This window comes from Perna viridis, chromosome 1 (genome assembly GCF_037379345.1).
Source record: "Perna viridis isolate PV_CMFRI_1.1 ecotype Kerala chromosome 1, ASM3737934v1, whole genome shotgun sequence".
In the NCBI taxonomy this organism is placed as follows: domain Eukaryota; kingdom Metazoa; phylum Mollusca; class Bivalvia; order Mytilida; family Mytilidae; genus Perna; species Perna viridis.
In genome coordinates, this window is record NC_142445.1 from 33115956 (window position 1) to 33136516 (window position 20561).

General features: G+C 33.6%; 1 protein-coding gene across 4 annotated transcripts in view; it reads left to right on the forward strand.

Annotated features, from left to right (window-relative positions):
* LOC148628437 (nucleolar protein 8-like) overlaps positions 1–20561 on the forward strand; it is a 135227-nt gene that overhangs the window by 75044 nt on the left and 39622 nt on the right. For all 4 annotated transcript variants that reach the window (XR_015923504.1, XM_088587545.1, XM_088587535.1 and 1 more), the window contains 4 exons: positions 1380–1472; positions 8944–9034; positions 17098–17203; positions 19722–19814. Coding sequence is in view for 3 of the 4 variants with exons in the window: in XM_088587545.1 (XP_088443671.1) it covers positions 1380–1472; positions 8944–9034; positions 17098–17203; positions 19722–19814 (383 nt within the window). In the remaining variant the exon portion in view is untranslated. The remainder of the gene's footprint in view (positions 1–1379; positions 1473–8943; positions 9035–17097; positions 17204–19721; positions 19815–20561) is intronic.

Consider the following 20561-nt stretch of genomic DNA (forward strand, 5'->3'; position numbering starts at 1 on the left):
ATTTTATTTCTTAATTATAATTATTTTTTAGAAGATTCTGGTGCTTTGCAGAGGCGGAAGATTTAGCAGCCCTCAATTTAATTCCTACAGGCAAAGATAATGACGAATTCACAGCATAAAATAATGGGAATAGATATTCTTTATTCCAGAAAGAACTGAGACATACAATAATGGGAGGAAATTTTTTTTATTTCCAGAAAGAAATGAGACATATCTTAATAAATTACTTTGAAATCATTTCTCCATTTAATCTTCAGAAGCCATACCTGTTTGTTCACACACGAATTATGTTATAGTAATAGCTTTAAATTTTTTTGGTCTTGTAAACTTTCTTTAATTACCAGACTGAATGTCATGTAAAAAATTTTACATTTCACATTAACTGGTCTCCTTTAATGGTGAAACCTATTGTCAATATCACAACTAAAAATAAATCGATAATGATTTTGTGGCCAAAATGATTTCCTTAAACATATAAACAAAAACTAGTTAAGTGGTGTACACTCTGCCTCTCAAACCAAAATAATGAACAATTCCAGAAATTTTGAAATATACAATTTTGCACACCAAGAAATGAGGATATCTGTGGAATCAAAATCAAATAGTGAACATAAAAAAGTGATACATACCTTATAAGTGTTTTTATTTTTTTTCTTGTGTGGAAAATTTCAAGTTTCTAAAAAATAGATGAGGGTTTTTTGCATATTGTAATTTTCATGGCAGACAAAAAGTTTAATGAATAAGACAAAGATGAATAATCTATTTTATCTGTGCAAATATTTTGTTTGATTTAATTTTTGTGTTTCAACGTTAACTATGAATATAGCAAAATCGAAATACCACTTATATAGTATTTCAATAAAATGCACTAAAATGATCGTCAAATTTTCAGCTGACAAAAAATTCTCTGACCTGTTTACACTGTTACCGGTCACCTGTCAATACTGTTTTAAGGAGCAGCCTGGCGTCCAAAAACACATGCAATGGTAGCATAGATAACCCAGTTGCCATATAACTATATGGTTAGAAAGTGTACATTTCATTGACAAGCCGACATTTAAATAGAATGTACCTACTGTTCTACATTTTTGTTGGTTCTTGTCCATAATCTTGTTAATCTCAAACCAATGTACATTGTAACACCTAGCGCTATTTAATTTTGCCCTATATATTTACAGAAGAAAGTCTTCAAAAATCTAATTTGTGAAAATCACAAAATAAGCATTTCAAAATTCCTATGGAATTTTACATTGAAAAGGGTTATTTTAAGGCCATATTCATATATTGCGTATGAAAATACAATTCCTATTGTAGGATCAGATAAGTGAATTATTTATTTATATTTATTCATTACAGTTTGATTAATCTTTGTTTTTTAGACATCATTATTTGACAGCTCAGAAGAATATGATGATGATGCAAGAGATGAATTCAAGATCAGACCAGAATTCAAAGGGAAATCTGGACAAAAAGTTAGTAATTTTTCTTATATGACCACAAAATGTTGAAAGTCATATAATGGTATCTGTGTTGACGTCTTCTGGTCAGTATACAGGATTTTGTTTTATTTACCCCAGACGTAAAGAGATCTTGCTTTGAAAGGTCTTACTCCTATTTGTCATCAGCAAGGGTTGGCATCTCAGTATTGATGAATAGATCTTTTGATATTATTCAAGTTGTCATAAAACCATAAGAAGACTGGGATTGATTTTTTTTTTGGGGGTGTGGGATCATGACTTTTGAAAGTAACTTTTGTAAAAGGACAAGGATCTCTTTAAAATTGTACCACAATGTAACATACCCCTCAAAGGAAAGTTTGGATATATTTTGTGACAGGAACTATTTAGAAATTAAACTGACCACTTTGAATTTGGTCAAATTCTTTTCCTGTGTCAAATGTCAAATGGCTATCAAAATTCAGAACTGTATCTAGCTATAATGTATAATGTATCTGTATCTAGTCCATACTTGCCTCAAATGTTCAGGGTTCAACCTCTGTTATGGTATCAAGCTGCACTTTGCAAAATATGATTATAATCTAAGTTCAATTTTGAGCTGTTCTGTTTTAGCAACATGTGGATACTTATTAACCTCAGATATATGGTATGTCATGTGGGAGATTCCAACATTTTAACTGCACTTCTAAGATAGACCTGATGAAAATCAACGCAGTCAAAGGTTATTACTTTATGAATGTATCACATATTTATGTCTGAACTAAAATACAACTAATTTTTAATTACAATTTAAGGGAGATAACTCTTGAAGGAGAATGAATTTCTAAATTTAACTCTTGAAGGAGAATGAATTTCTAAATTAGGAAAACCCAAATATGCAAATTGTCACACATAGAGAGGAAAAGTTGTTTTACCCTTATCACATGATTTCTAAAAAAATAATGCCTCCTTTTATGCTTTTATACAGGGTAAAGTTAATGCTAATTGAACCATAGCTGATATGATGTCATTTTGCGGTGTTGCCATAGCAACATGTCAATTACTGTTTCAAATAAATTTAACTCAAACTAGATTTTTATCATTCCTATTCACATTTTATTGGTTGTTTGGGGAAGAAACAAACACAAACCTAAAATTTTGTGGTTTCATTTTGTGATTTTGGCTTAATATTTTCCCCTCAATTTTATGCATTTCAATTCCCCCTTTTTAAATTATAGCAAATAAACAGAAGACAATAGGTCATGCATTTTCATCCTTTAAAACACATATACTTTTAAAATATGTTTTTTTTTTTTTGTGTTAGCGAATACTGCAGAAATGAATATTTTTCTATATTGCCTGGTTTTCTCAAGAATGATAGTTAACTATATACAGTACCTGAACCGATCTGTGCAGAAAAATTGCAATCAGTCATTGATCACTGATCAGTCAACGATCCATCAAACCAAACCAATCCATTGAACCAGTGATCTTATCACGTGACCATAGAGCGTCAATATTTTTTACGATTTCCGTTGTTTTCTTTGTCAATTTTACATATATTTATATAATGCAATAAATTTTAACATCAATTTATACTTTTTTTTACATTTGTTTTATTTTTAACAGATCATCTGTGATTTTACATAACTAAACTATGATCAGATCAGTCACTGGTTGTCGACGGGTTATAGGCAAGACGCATTAATACATCAATCGTGAATTTCAACCCTACATTTTAATCAACAAATTTTCAGAACTTCTGCTGATCTCACATATCCCTCATTTCAGCTCACAAGTTCAGTTATGATCCCAATTTTTCAGTTGGTCCGTCACAGTTCATCATGAATCTGAACAACATCTCCTACACTAATACATTGTTCATTGGGTCCTACTGTCCTATGAAATTCTCGTAGAGACGTCAAGTATTGGATTGCCAACGTTTCCGAAAATGTTCAATTAATTGTGATTGTCTTTGTGCACATTTTTTGAGTCTCTTTTGGTCCATGTACATCAGGTCCGTGATTTCATCGTTGTCGAAATGTGGATGCGGTAATCTGGATATCCTCCACCTATACAAAAGATGGGATGGTGTTAACGGTTCACAGTCTCTGATATCTGAGGACATATATGCAAGCGGTCTATCATTTGTCTCTATTTCCGTGACAATTGTTTGTAAAGTCTCTATATTCACTGGAGATCGGCCAAGCACTTTTTTCAAACTTGTCTTAGTAAGTCCGATTAACGGCTCCCAGAATCCCCGGAACCATGGTGCACGCTTTGGTATGAATCTCCATTCCACACAGTGTGTTGACAGAGTCTCTCGTATAGTATCTGATTCACAGAGTTGTCGAATTTTTTTTGATCCAGCAGTGAATGTTCTTGCATTGTCGGATATAAGTACTCTAGGAAGCAATTTGCGACTTACAAACCGACGAAATGCAAGGACGAAAGAGTATTTGGAATGACTTCCAAATGCACTGCTCTGGTCGATGCGAATGTTAATAAACAAACATACGCTTCTGTCAAAGTTCCATCATGATGTTTCACAAATAGCGTACCTGTGTAATCAAGTCCTGTGACAGAAAACGGTGACAATTACTCTACTCAGACTTTCCGTAATGGTGGTGGGTCGGGTATGCTGTAAGAATGTAATCCAGGGACAAAGACCAGATACAGAAAACTGACATACACAACAAAGAAATAAAGTAACTAAAATCATACATGCAAAGTAACAAAAGCAAGTGAGCAACTTTGACTCCACTAAAAACTGGGAGCATGGAACAGGTGCACCAATAGGGTAAGCATCCTTAGCTTTTCTAGAAACAACCCCCGAGTTGCTCATAAAAAGTCAAGTCCGGGGTAGACAAAAGAGGACACATTGAACAAATCAGTTTTCATGGCATAGATGGATACACTGTAACGATCCATTAGTTCATGATGACGACCATAAAACTTTTGTAGTGATGATTTCAATCTTGTAGCAATATAACCTTGCTCCAGAAGCCTATTTGTTAGAATTCTAGTGTGATACAAAAAGTCTGCATAGTCTTGGCAAGCTCTGGCATAACGTATGAGTTGTGATATGAACACTCCATACGCATATTATTTCTCAGTATCCTGTCTGACCATTCTGTTAGATCCCTTATCCATTTCGGTCCTTTTCTCCATGTCACTCTCTACAAACTGTTTGGGGGTGAGTCCTTGGGCAATCAGTTCAGCACCATTATCATCTGTAGGACAGTATCGCCATTCATGTGATTCTGTGGTTTCAATGATTTCTCTGATTCTGTTTGCAATGAATCATTTAAGTCATTTTGTCAATTTTAGCCAATTCAATATTATGCTGATATCAGACCAGAAAAATACTTGCTTGCAACTCAGTGTTGCTTTAATGTGTGTGGATAGCCTCGATCCAATTACTGCAGCCATAAGTTCTAATTGTGGGATGGTTAGTTGCTTCACTGGCGCTACTCTTGTTTTAGCCATTACTAAGGTGCTCATCTCTCCCTTGCATAGGTATGCACTGGCTCTGTGGGCCATGGGGCTTGCATGGCAAAATACATGTAAAACGATGTTGTTTGTTGTGTAGTCAACAAAGTAATATCTTGGCAACTTAATCTGTGTAGCCTTATTCAAGTCTGATGCTTAATTGATCCAGAAGTTTCTAAACTTTTCTGGTACTGTTTTATCCCATGTAAGATTTTCTTTCCAAAGCTGCTGTATAAGCGATTTTGCTCGTAATGTTACTGGACTTAATATTCTGAGTGGGTCATAAATTCTGGACGAAACTTTTAAAATTTCTGACTTAGTTAATGTGTTGTGTTCCAACATCTCTTTTCTGATACATTAGAGTATCTGACTCACTGTTCCATAACATTCCGAGAATCTTTGTGCTTTCATCTTTATCAAGTACCTTTTTTTTCACTTTGCTAAATCTCTAATTTGTTTGCTGTTTGATGTCCAAGATCATAAATTAAATCCTGCATCTGCCATGATTTGTCTCGATTCATGGAAATACTTGATGCTTTCTGTCTCGCTTTGTACACTGGTAAATATGTTATCTACATATAGGTCTCTGATCATCAGTTTTTATATTTTACTGGTTTTTAATTCTAGGTGTTTCAGTAAAGTGGCATTGAGAATGAAGGGCGAACTCCTTGCTCCAAATAAGACTTATTTAAATTGGTATGTTTGCAAATGACTTTTGGGATCGGTAGGGTTGCTCAGCCATAGAAAATGTATAGAGTCTGTCATCTTCGTGTAAGCCAACATGTAGGAAGGCCTTCTCAATATCGGTTGTCATGACAACTGGTTTCACTCGAAAACACATCAAAAATCTTTGTCAAGTCATTGAGATCTGGTGGTCTGTCCATTAGGCAAGCGTTTAAGCTTGGTACATTATTTGACTCACGACAACTGAAATCATATACAAATCTTATGGGCGTTGCACTAGAATCTTCATGTACCAGGTGATGTGGAATATAATGTTTCTTGTCTGATGTTGTCATTTCATCTACCTTCTTGATAAAGCCTTGATGCTCCTGTTCTTTTATAATTTCTCCATATTTGGTGAGTAATTCTGGTGTCTGGCTAAGTCTCCTTATTACATTTTCTGTTCGTGTAAAAGTGTTCAGCATGATGAGATCTATCTGCGGTCAAATTTTCATTTTAACCCATGAAGCCATGTTGGAGTTGTTGCCCTTTTTCAATGGTTTTTTTTTGCTATTTTTAATGATATTTCTTTCAAAAATCTTCTCCACTGACACTAGTTTACCAATTGAAACAAAACTTGATATGAATGTTCCATGGGGGTATCCTGCATAGAACTGATATTGGGATTTTTGATCCGTCGAAAAGCATGGCCACCATTACTGAAAATAGAACATAGGGGTCAGACAGTAGTTTTTTGCATGTATCTCCAAAACCGTTAGGTTTAGCTAAATTCTGACTGGGATAAAAGTGTCCAGCATGATGAGATCTATCACTGTTAAATGTTCATTTTAATCCATGAAGCCATGTTTGGAGATATTGCCCTTTTTCAAAGGTTTTTGCTATTTTTAATGTTATTTCTTTCAAAAATCTTCACCTCTGACACTACTTTACCAATTGAAACAAAATTTGGTATGAATGTTCCTTGGGATATCCTGCATAGAACTGATGTGGGGATTTATGATCTGTCCTAAAACATGGCCGTTGTTAATAAAAATAGAACATAGTGGTCTGACAGTAGTTTTTTGCATATACATGTATCTCCAAAACCCTTAGGTTTAGCTAAATTCAGATTTGTGTAAAAGTGTGCAGCATGATAAGATCTATCTGAACTCATATTTTCACTTTAATCCATCAAGCCATGTTGGAGTTATTGCCCTTTTTCAATGTTTTTTTTTTGCTATTTTTAATGTTATTTCTTTCAAAAATCTTCTCCTCTGACACTAGTTTACCAATTGAAACAAAACTTGATATGAATGTTCCTTGGGGTATCCTGCATAGAGGGGATTTTTGTTCTGTGGAAAAACATGGCTGCTGTTAATTAAAATTGAACATAGGGGTCAGACTAAGGGTCTGGAAATTTTGACAGCCCATGCCGGACATTATATCAAACTTCAGCTGACCTTTTTGTCAGTCTTTTACATGTTAAAAAAAATGTTCATATGTCGTTATTTTAAGATAAATATTGGAAAGTGTTATTTCATCACATACTCTGTCTTTTACAAAATATCATCGTGAGTGAATGAGTTCGGTTGCGACTACACGTGGACGTTCTTAAATGTAAACAAAACATCGTATCTCTCAGACTTTTTCATCACTTAGGCAAACAGCCAAAAAATTTCCAAGTGATGAAAAGAACGTTGATTATTTATAAAAGAAAATTGCAAACACATTTTGTATATTGATTTAAATGGTCTGTTGACTTCTGTGTTAAAATGATTCAATTGATGAATTAATAATTACAAACTACATGTACGACTGATTCGTAGTTTCAATTCCATGTGCTTTCGTTACCTCTGAAAGATCGGCGGGAAAATGGTGGACTTGTCAATCTTTTTTCTTAATTAATAAACGTATGAAGATTCTCTGAGTTACTTCAATTAATTCATATAGGCGATGGGGCTGCACGTGGACCGTTAATTCAATTATGCAATCAGCTAATCAGTTACAGGTAAATCACAGTCACAAGTGGCTGCACATTGGCTAAAATTGACACACACCTGTCAATTAATTTCCAATAAACAATTAATTTAATCTGTTAAGGTCTCACTAAACACCTTTAACGTTTCCATTACTTTACATGTTAAAAAAGTAATTTTCAAAGTCTCACTGTGAATTCCCAGGACAAATGACATCTTAAAGTTGCATACCGTTGCAAAGCTTGGAAAATCAGGCTTCTAAAATCATAATGCTAATGGTACGATGATTGTAGAAATTCTTCACAAAATTTACTTGAATAAATAATACTGAAAATCCACATTTTTACCTGTTCTGCTAACTGACAGCATGGAGGCAAATTACTCACACATGTAACCAATATTTATACACTTTCGTAGTTAATTACATATATGATTTTAAAGTACACATTCTCAGCTTTATTTGACTACTTTTAATCATAATACACACAAATAATGCACTTACAATTCATATGTCTAGGTTCAGTGTGTTTTTGGTACTACGTAGGGGGGTGGCCATTTCACCCATAAGTGGTTAGTGAGACCTCAGAAAGGAAGTGAATTGTTCAATAAATCTGTCTATTTAATTGTTAGGTGTTCACTGATATGATCATAATATTAAAGTGTTATCCCTTGTGGTCTTACATAAGTGAAACTAAGAGTATTCTTTTACGGGTTTATATTGCAATCACTTTGTCTGTCTGTCTGTTACACTTTTCAGAGTAGGTTTCTCAATTTCTATTGATGGTAATGCTTAGATACTTGGTATATTACTTTTCCATGTTTCCCTTTTCCTGGTTCCTCCCTCATCTACTTCCTGTTTATTTATTGCCTCAGTGTCTCCCTTTCCAGGTTGAGTGGGGGCATTTTTAGCACAACCTTGTGTGCAACCTCTTGTATAATTTTCAATTATTGATATTGGGTCAATTTTGACAAATGTATAAGTTGCAATTTTAAAGTTCTTTAAACAGTTTTAATCTGCATAAGAATCTTGTTCTCTGTCAAAGATTTAAGTACTGTCCAAACTCTGAGCTATGTTCAGCTTGAATACTGTGTTCATATTTGATACAGCCATCAAAGTTTGTCAAACTTCACACTGACTCCCTGTTTAATTTACCATTTCATTTTAAGGATGAGTGTCCAATCTATTAGTATGTTTACAGTCTTCATCTGTGAGTCTTTAGATAGTAATCAAGGGAACCAAGATTCAGGCAATAATAGCAGACACACACAACAAAGAACATGAAATAACCAAAACATCTTCTACAAAGCAACAAAATCAAATGATCAACTCGGTAGAAGATAATAGTTTGTTGATTTTTTTCCTTAAATATTTGTAGAGAATGGAATTACAGTCACAATATGGAAATGATGAGAGATTCAAACTTGATAGAAGATTTATGGATAGTGATGAGGAGACTGAAGATGAAGGTAAGACTATGGTTCTGCAATACTTAAAGGATGCAATGACAATATCAGAAGTGTAGAAATCTTTCAAGTCAATATAACAGTAACGTAAATGTGAGCCTACTATACCAGTGACCATTATATATACTTTTGGCTATTATTGTGGATAATTGTCTTCGCAGACTTTTTTAAACCTGTTTGTGTCGAAGGATAAGATTTAGAAAAGCATTGATTTCTTCCACTCTTGTTTGTCAGCAAAGGTATAGATGCAATTTATTTAGCTAACATCTTCCATTATAAAACCACTTATTATATCCCCCTGCAAAAAAGTTTTTGGGGTTTATATAGGTTTCACTGTGTCTGTTTGTCCATCGTCTGTCTGTCCACCCGCAACTATTTTCTGAGCAGCTTGCAGCATTGTTATGAAACTTTGTGTGATGTAATATAATCACATGGAGATGTGCGTAATGTCAGACATCTGTGCAAGACTCAACAGGGTAGTCATAGACGTTAAAAACTCCCTCAGTCAGTCATACTGTCAGGCAATACTTTTAGAAATGATGGCTGATAAACTTGGGCGTTTCTCAGCAAAACATGTTCAGATGCGTTGTCCACAATTCCTCCTCAACAACTTGGAGATTTATTACTTGATTGTATGTTAAATTACCATATCAGGATGTGCATATTGTCAGGAAATTATGTTCGAGCAAAACTTGTAGAAATGAAGGCTGTTGGACTTGGGGGTTTTTCAGCAAGTCTTGGTTCTGAAGCTTTGTTCACAACTCCTCCTCAATGACTTGTAGGATTGTTATGAAACTCAATGGAGTGTTAGATTACCATAGAGATGTGTGCATATTGTCTGGAATTTATGTTTAAAGTAAATTTGCAGTTATTCTGTTATTGTGATGTCAACAACAATAAAAATAGTACTGATTTCTGTTTGGAGTTTGGTGTTTTAGAATGGCATCAAAATTGTGTGTATTCCCCATAAAAACTGTGTCCAATATGAATCGTGTGTCCACACTGGTCCCCAAATGTACAGGGTTCAACAGATTTGTGCATATTAGTCCAGTTAGGGGCAATTAAACAAATAAGACTTATGCTGCTACCAAACTCTCCAAGGAAATAAGGGTAAAAACAAAGTTACCAAACAATAATCCAATCCATAATCAAGTCAAGTCCAAATTAAATCTGGCAAATTAGATATTACACCATCTGAGCAGCTGGTCCTGATTTGGTACAGGCATTTTAAACAAAACTGTGGGTTAAATCTAGGTTTTACAGTGCTCTTAACCTCCCTCTTTCATTGTGACGTGAATATGCCAGTAATGATTAAATTGTACATGTATTTGAATGCTATTGTGTCATAATCAGTAAATCACAGGGGTAAAATTATTTTCTATATGTTCAACTAAATTTTACCCAAAAGTTTGGTAGCCCAGCTCAAAATCTAGTACTGGGCAACTGCTAATTTTTATCCCTGATTAATCAGCGGTCACATCTGCGTAAAAAGCGATTTACAAAAAACTATTATTACTCATTATTTTAGAAGAAACTGAGTATTTTTCAGCCAAGGACTGATATCTAAAAAAGAATTTGGTAAGAAACCTTTTGAGACCCCTGATTCAGGAATCTGTTACTCCAATATTTATGGTGTTCAAGGAAATCAAAGTAGTTTGTACTTGCTCTAGCGTACCACATTAGTTGTGAAATATTAACACAATATGTAAGAGATGAAGGTATATTGCTGCACAAGTAAGGAAAATTTGTTATATTAAAATTCAAGTTGTCTCTTTTATCATATTCTAGGTGTGGCTCCAAAAAAGTTGCAGAACAAGCTGTTCAAAAGATACATTGTAGTTCAAAACCATAAATCCACTCTATCCTTTTTCAGTTCTCTAAGGTGTGGCTCCAAAAAAGTTGCAGAACAAGCTGTTCAAAAGATACATTGTAGTTCAAAACCATAAATCCACTCTATCCTTTTTCAGTTCTCTACAAAAGGCAATCGTGATTTTCTGTTCATTTATTTGATTCTGAAACTGGCGAATTGTCACAAACAACAAGTCATAGCTAGTTCTAAAATATGTATTTCCTCTGTCAAAGAGGGTCTTCATTCTAACTACAACACTTGTTACTCTAGTAGTGGTATCAATTCAGTGTGGATCCTGAAAGATTCAAAAGGTCTTCTGGAAAGTGTCAATTCTAGATTATTAACAGAATATGATAGCATCAAGACCTATGATTTCTCATTCCAGACTCAAAAGTATTATACATGTATATTGTTGTTACTCTGAAAAAAGATGGAATTTCTAGATAGAAATATGTAGTACTTGGTAGTGATTCTTCATACCTTGTGAAAAAAATCATCTTCTATATGTTTTGAATAAATGTTGGCAAAACGCTGGAATATTTTATGAACAACATATTTGTCCAATGTGATGGACATGTTTAAACATTTTCAACAGAGTGTCTGCATTACAATGGGAACAAGTGCTCTGCTACTGGCTGATCTTTCCTTCACCCTCACTCAGCTGACTTTACAGCTGATTTTATCCAAAAGAAGGAACATTGTTTAACTTTGATTACGTGGATTCATTAGCTTACCTGGCCATAGCCCATGTGAACTTTTGCCTTCACTTGGCATCTGTCGTCATTGTTAACAATTTTTAGCTCACCTGGCCGAAAGGCCATATGAGCTTTTGCTATCACTATGTGTCTGTCGTCCATTGTCATTGCCTGTAAACTTTTTCAAACATCTTCTCTGAAACTACTCAATAGATTGTAACCAAACTTTGCATGAATGTTACTTTGGGTATTTTGTACAATCCTTGTGTGGGGATTTCTGATTTTGCAAAAAACAAGGCCACCATTACTAAAAATAGACCATAGACCATAATTGCAGAATTATGCCAATAACTCAAAAACATTTGGGTTTAACTGAAATCTGGTAGAGAGTAAAATTGTTTAGCATGATGGGATGGACCCATGCCAAAATTTTCAGAAAAGTTCTGTTGATGAATGAATGAGTTATGGGTACTGAAATAGATTTTTTTCCCAAATTTTACATTTCATACTTTGAAAATCTTCTCCTCTAAAACACTAGATGGATTGAAACAAAACTTTGCATGAATGTTAAGAAGAATTTGTTTAACAATCTATGTATGAGGATTTTTGATCTTGCGAAAAAAACATGGCCACCGTTTCTAAAAATAGACCATAGGGGTCAAATTGCTGAATTATGCCAATAACTCTAAAAAAGTTGGGTTTAGCTGAAGTCAGGTAGGGATTAAAATTGTTAAGCATGATTGGATTATCTACATGTTTGCTGAAATTTTCAAAAAGATCCGTTGATAGATGAATGAGTTATGGGTCCTGAAATGGATTTTTTTTAAAAATATCCTCTTAGACAACTTGTAGGATGGATTGTAACCAAACATTGCATGAATGTTTGTTAGGATATCCTTAACAATTTTTTATCTGTCAAAAAAGTGGCCAACACTACTAAAAACTGACGGCTTGTTAAAATTACTTGAAAACCAAAGGGTTTAGCCTAATTTTTTAGTGGGGAAAATTGATCAGCATGGTGAGTCTGACCTGTGCCAAAATTTTTATAGTGATCTGTTGCTCAATGTTGGAGTTATTGCCCTTGAACAGAAAAAATGACAATTAGAGATTTATTTTATAATATGAAAACTGGGTGGACAATTAAGATGCTCTGTATTGATTAAATAATTCTTGTGACAATAGTACAGTAAGGTCAAGAGTCCAGCTTTAGAAAGCTATATAGACTATTTTTTGACAAGGTGAGCAATTCAGGCTCTCTAGAGCCTCTAGTTCAAAACTCTTCTCATGTGAAACTACTCGACCAATAAGAACCAAACTTCCTATAAATATTCATTAGTTTATTCTGCATAAAACTGATGTTGGGATTATTGATCCATTGAAAAACATGGCAGCCATTACTTAAAATAGAACATAGGGGTAAGACAGAAGTTTTTCGCATATATCTCTAAAACTGTTAGCTTAAAACAAATTCTGACGTGGGCAAAAGTGTTCATCATGATGAGATCTATTTGTGATCAAATTTCCTTTTTAATCTGCTAAGCAATGTTGGGGATATTGCCCTTTTTCAATATTTTTCAATGTTTATTCACCATTTTTAATGTTATTTCTTACAAAAATCTTCTCCACTGGCACTACTTAACCAATTAGAACCAAACTGGGTATGAATGTTTTTTTTAGGGTATTCTGCATAGAACTGATGTGATCCTTCTAAAAACACTGCTGTTAATGAAAATAGAGCATAGCAGTTATACATAAGTTTTTCTCATATATCGCTAAAACCATTAGGTTTAACCAAATTCTTGCAATTGTGAAGACGATCTTTATGATGAGGCATATTAATGTCTGCATTGGATTGAAGATGTCAGGTGACTCCTTGTTAGAGTTATTGGCCTTGAAAGAAAACAAGTGACATTTTATCTATGATAGATAGAAAGAAACTTTCAATTGCTTAAATGATCCTTATTATAAGGCCTACAAAAGGCTGCAAGGATCAAAGTTGCCTGATGACTCCTTATCAAAATTATTACCCTTGAAAGGTGAAAAATGATGTTTATAGTAGTTTTCAGCCAATATCTTGAAAACTTGAATAGATAGAAAGAAACAATTAATGAATGGCTGGCTGAAGGCTGTGTGAGCTGTTGCCATTACTTGGCGTTCATTGTCATCGTCTGTCGTTGTCATCCATTAACAATTTTTTTAAAAAATCGTCTGCTCTGAAACTATTTCAAGGAATTATATGAAACTTTGCACAGATGTTCCTTAGGGTATCTTGCACAAAAGCTGTGTTCAGATTTTTGATGTGTTAAAAAACATGGCTGCTATTACTAGAAACAGAACATAGAGGTCAGACTGTAGTTTTTCACATATATCTCCAAAATGTCAGGTAAAGCCAAATTCTGATTGGGTAAAAGTGTTAAGCATGATGAGATCTATCTGTGATCAAATTTTCATTTTAATCTGTCTAGCCATTTAGGAGTTACTGCCCTTTTTCGACGTTTTTTTGCTATTTTTAATGTTATTTCTTTCAAAAATATTCACCTCTAACCCTACTTAAGCAATTGGAATCAAACATAGTATGAATGTTTCTTGGGGTGTCTTGCACAAAAGTTGGGTTTAGCCAAATTCTGACTTAGGGTAAAAGTGTTCAGCATGATGAGATCTATCTGTGGTCAAATTTTCATTTTTATTTGTTAAGCCATGTATTGATCCTTGTGATAAGTCCTACTAAAGTGGTCTTGGATCAAAATTATTAGTAAACTTCTTGTTAAATTTATTGTCATTGAAAGACAAAATTTAACCAGGTGAATGATTCAGGCTCCTTGTTTTTGTCTATAGGTGAGCTATTGCAGACCTGTTTACCCCATAGATTTCAGTGTAGTTTCTACAATTTTTTACTGCAAATTATGCACTATGAATTGTGAATCTACCCATAATGCCAATGTTAAAATGATGCTTAGTTCAAGATTTTATGAATCATTTTTTTAGATACGACAAAAAATACACTTTGTCTTAAAGTAGCATTAACAGGTCTGCTATTGCCATTACTTGGTATTTGTTGTGATGGTCATTGTTGTTAAAAATTTTTCTAAACTCATGTGTAAGACATTACTATATATAAGACAGGAAATTAACAATATGTCAGCAATGTGGACAAATAAAATATTCCAAATGTAGGCATGGTGACAAAATTGAATATATGTTATATGTTCATACATGTACCATGTAAAACAAAAAATAATAACAAGTTTGTTGAAGTCCCCAAATGGCACTGACAACTAGGAGAGTACTAGGGAGAATAGCAGTCAGAGAGTATCAAGAAAATAGACCACAAACCAACTATCTGCACAAAGTGTTTCTGAACTAATAATGATGCTTCTGATAAGATAGTGTCATCTCTTGATATCAAAAGCAGAACATTTTTAGACCCCATGCGCCAAGTTGCGATGGGTATAATGTTTTTGACCTGTCCACCCATCAGTCTGTCCATCAGTCCGTCTGTCATTCCATCATCAGTTTTCCAGACTTTTTTTTCTAAACACTTGCAGATATTGACATGATTTTTGGTATATAAGTTCACCATGATAAGTTACAGGTCAAGTTTAACTTTCATTCCACTCTGATGATTTTTACCAAAATTACGTGCCTTGAACTTAGCAGAATTGGACTTCTTTCTAAATGCTTGCAGATATTGACATGATTTTTAATACAGAAATTCAACTTGATAAGTTACAGGACAAGTTTGTAGTTGGTTCCGCTCCAATGATTTTTACCAAAATTATGGGCCTTGAACTTTGTTAAATTTACAGAGATAACCATTTTTCAGACTTTTCTTTTCTAAACGCTTCACCATGATAAGTTAAAGGTCAAGTGTATGTTTTGTTCCATTACGATGATATTCATTTTGGATGAATTAAAACTCAAAGAAATCACAGTCTGGAGTTTGAAACTACCATTCTGAGTAACAGAATTTAGTTAAAAGATAAAGATCCCACACCTAAAAAACACTCTTATTCCTTCTTTATCGTGGTTCTTCTACATGTATTTCTCTTACAAACAAATTTACTCGAGTATCCAACATGGGGACGCATAGGGTATGTGAGCACGCTCACTAAGGTTCATTAATTTTTCAAAATCTAAATGTGGTAGCGCTCAAACTTAGTAAGTCAACCAACCATTAGTATCTTTAGGTAATTTAAAGATTACATTAAAGTTTATACATGGCCATGATTTTCTTAACTTACATGTAATACTTCTGTGAAAAGTACGGAGTCAGATGTGCAAGCTTATTTTTTGCAGATGTGGGTGATGGTTACATTTGATTGGTAGTTATTTTTGATCAGTCAAAATAGATGGTACAGTGGCATATGAAATTTGCTTTCTTGGAAAAATACTTTGACCCACCCACCATCCCTTTTTATCACCTTTTGGGGCTACTCATACTTATTTAGGGGCCGGCATAATTTCAGGAAATTATTTTCCCCTCAATTTATTTATACATCAATAGTGTAGGTTTTCTTATGTTTTACCAATTTTAATTTTAGCGAATAAGGTTAAGATGTTGAGTTTTACCACATCACTCAGAGTCGGAATCTTCCGATCTTCTAAGCTTGTAGGGTTCTACCACAAGTTTTCCCCTCTGTCAGATCTACCATAGAGTTCTTCATCAAGTTAAGTGAATCATTGTTTGCAATGTCTGTTATGTTTAAATATCTCAGTATAATATTTGTATTTGTAATTAAGTTGTAGGTTGGTATGAGTAGCCCCCATGAAGCCAAAGATATTTAGAGTGTATTGTAATTTTTTGTTTTTTTTTGTGTGTATTATGTGAACCATAAGTTTTAGTTAAGTTTATAACATGTACATGTATATATAGTGTTTTCCTTTTTATATGTTTGTATTGGTTAGTTTGATTGTATAAAAGAGTCCCATATGGATTGGTATACTATCGTACATGTACTATGTACAATATGTATGTTATTAAAGATTACAAACATTCTCCCATGTACATGTCCTTTGGTGTATAAGAGTTATTGGTTGATACAGACATACAGAAAAAACACTGGTCCTATGCTTATGTACAAGAACACACACACAAACGAATGTATAAAATACTTGATATATGGAAGGTAAAAGATGACTTTCAATTTACTATATGCTGACAAATGACCAATTACATGTTATACATGTATTAGTAAATTACAGGTTTTTAGTACAGATTAAATAAATTAAAGTAGCCAAAGCCAAAGCAACAGTTTTCAGATTTGTTTGGGATACTACATGATTTAATTGCTCTAATCTTGCATCCAGTTGCTGAATGTGGTATGTGTGGTAAATCATGTATAGGTTTAGACTTCAACAAAATGATCTGGCATTATTATATACTTATCAATAACATCTTAAATTCTGTTTTAAACGAAAACACATGAACGGAAATATTTAATCAAAACTACCATCTGTAAGACAATAATGGCATGATTATCCAATTGAATTCTTGATATTTATGGCACGTCTCTTCTTCCCAGAAACAATAGAACTATTAAAGGATGATGAAAAAACAAGATTACTGAAGATGTTAGAGGAAGTTATTGGAATGAAGATGAAGACAAGAGAGAAAGAAAAGAAGTTCAAGTTAGTATTGTGTTGCCTTTAAAAAATTGATTTTGAAAAGATTGGGCCAGATTGGGTCTGGCTATTTTTACAGGTGATTGGGATTACCCTTTTCAATTTTTGTAACGAGTTCTCAGTATTACCTAATTTATAACGGAACTTAAGAATCAAACCGATCAAGTAACGTTACATTATCACTTGTTTTGACTCAATCTCTGTAAGGGAGCATGGTAAACCCTTGTGTGTGTCAAATCAAATCCCATTGACTGATTTTTATTGAATCAACCAATAGTGATTGCTTTTATAAAACAAAAATATTGACGGACAGGGAAAAAATGAATTTGTTTTTGTTAAATTTGTAAAAGTTGTGTCTTCATATGTATGTGAACCTACCATCAGTAGGTCATTTCTAACAGAATGAGAACCTTTCTACAGTTCTAAACACCAGTACTCAGTACCCCAAAATTAATGTTTCAATCTCGTTCCTTTGATTATTTAATGAGCCATAAATTTGACAAAAGGTGTTAACTGTGTCTAAATAGGTGAAGAAATGTATTATGACAAGTAAATATTCTCCGTGGGGCAATCAGCTGATCACTGTTATGAATGATGATTGACAGTTAGAAAAATGGATTCTGATTGGATACATCCGCATGTAATATACAGCCAGTCATTTCCTATAGATCAATTTAATTTGTTAATTGCTGTCAATTTAACAGTTTAAATTTTGTAGAGTCACGTGTATTAACAAATTTTAGAATTACCATTTTTGATTAAAAATGTCAGTTACCTCCCTAATAATTCTTATTTTACATTTTCTGTAAAGTCAACAATACAGTATATTTCCCAAGTTTTGTTTGCAATAAGTAAAGAAAATAATACTCCATTAGAGTTGTGATGATATTGGAAATTTGGTATCAGCATTAATGAATATTTGCTACATTACTCCAAATATTTAACCTCATGGTATGCAGTTAATGAAAAAAATGCTTTCACTTCAATTTTCATCTGACTTGGTAATGGTCTAAAGAATGTGAAAATATATTGCTAACAAAGATGGTGCATTAATTTGAAAATAACTTGTTACAGGTGAATCAATACTCAGCACTAAACCAACTTAAAGTATGAGGTTGTCCATAAACATCACACATAATTTACTTGTTATGCTAGGAGAAAAAAAAAACCCTGATTAAAAACCTCCAGTTTTCAAACAAAATCTCCAACTGAAAAATAACTAATCTCCAGTTTTGAAGGAACCACTTTATCACATGTAACAGTCCTTACGCTAATATTTTGGTCTTCCCTTCCCAAAAATGCCACCTTGATTCCAAGGAAAAGAATGAATTGTATGATCAATCTAAGCCAAAACGATTAATTGTTCCAAGATTTAAAACAGAGTTTCAAATGGTTAATTTGCAACGACTTGCATGGAACATTAACTATGCCATTCAGCTGTCCGAGGATAAGTCTGAGGATATTGACAGTATCTGAGTTTTTCAATTGGTTTAAAAGTAAAATAACAATAAATGAAATCAAGATTTAATTTTTTTTTTACTTAAAGCAGGACTTTTCAGATTGCATGCTGAATTACATTGTAGACCAAAAATCCACCCGCTAAAAATGAAATGCTCTTTAAAGTCATCAGTAGTGTCTCAATTATATATGCACTTGTTGCAATGTGTTTTCATCAAGTGACAAATCATAAGTCATACATATTACAGAACATCTTTGGGTTTATCAAATTATACATTTTTGTCATGCTAACATTTTAAACATCAATACATTAGAATCTGAAAAGAAAAATAGATTGGCATTTTATTGCATAAATTTTCAGGGCTGGTAAATTTTAATCAGGACAGGTAACTTTTTGATGTAGCCAGCCCTGTGGTCTGGTAGATATTTTCTATGGGTTTCCTACCCTGTGATATAGGGATTTTTGATTCAGCCCCCCAAAAAAACTTGGTTGTGGTTACTAAAAATAGTCAAAGGGGTCAGAAGTTTTTCTCATACTTCTCCAAAATGCCAGGTTTAGCTAAATTCTTTCAATTGCCAAAAATGATTCTTATTATAAGGCCTACAGTAGTTTGCAAGGGGTCAAGAGTCAGACAACACGTTATTGCCCTTGAAAGGCAAAAAGTGATGTTTTTAGCAGTTTTAAGCCAACATCTTGAAAACTATAATAGATAGAAAGAAACTTTGAATTGATGAAATGATCCTTATAATAAATAAGACAACTCCTTGTTAGAGTTATTGCCCTTGAAAGGCAAAAATTTAACCAGGTGAGTGATTCGGGCTCCTGGGAGCCTCTTGTTTTTCAGATTTAGATATGTCATCTCATGTGATCCAGTTTGATTTTTATACCCCAACTTGCAAACTGGGGATATAAATTAATAAGGGTGTCTCTCCTTCCTTCCATCCTTTCTTCCTTACGTCCTTCCATTATACAGGGGCACCCATATTTCTTATCCATTACTCCTTTCATGCCACTGAACCTAATTATGGCCATGTGTTTGAGTATTGGAAATATTGTTTCTTTCAGAGATGTGAGAGCTTTGCATTTTGATCCCACTAAGAATGATCATTTAGAGTATGAAATTAAAGCCACAGATAAAAGAGTGCAAGAAAAAGAGAAGTAAGTGTCGAAATCCTCTATTGGCTTGATGTTGATTCCCTCCCTGAGGGATTTATGTAGACTTATATTAGGTGATAGTTCTTTACAATCTTTATGTGTACAAAAAAAAAGAATGCTCAGTGTTGCCATGGAAACAAGGGGTTGAAAAGTAAGTTAAAATGTAGGTATCATTTGGTTAATTCTAAAAGTTCACTAGTTTATATGTCCATTGAGTCCATTAGGAGCCAAAAAATGAGATTTAGCTTTGTAGTGGTTGGTTTATAAGAAAATAAGACAGTTCACATTGCTATGCAGGCATTTTTAAAAAAAAATCAGTAAAATATTTAGAAACAATATTGAAGAATCTTAAACTATCTTACAAATACCTTTGACATTTTTAAGTCTGGTATATCACCTGTCTTCAGACTGGAGAAAGATTGACATCATGAGAAACATTTAAAAGAGATGGCAGTACTTGGTTAACATAAGGAGAGAAATTGTTGATATCACTAAAGATTATGCTAAGGTTCTTTGAAAGAGACCCAATGACAATCCATTAACTTTGCACTGGTATCAATTTTTTCTGTCCAAATGGTGAAATGAAACAAAACATGTATAACCAGCTCTGGAACTGTAAAGAGTAAAGGCAGTTAACATGATTTTGTAATTATACAGCTCTGAAGGAGAGAGGGGTATACTGTTTTATTCTTGTCCGTGTTTCAGTAATTTTTTCTGTCACAGCCGCTTGAAATTTGAACACATCCTTCC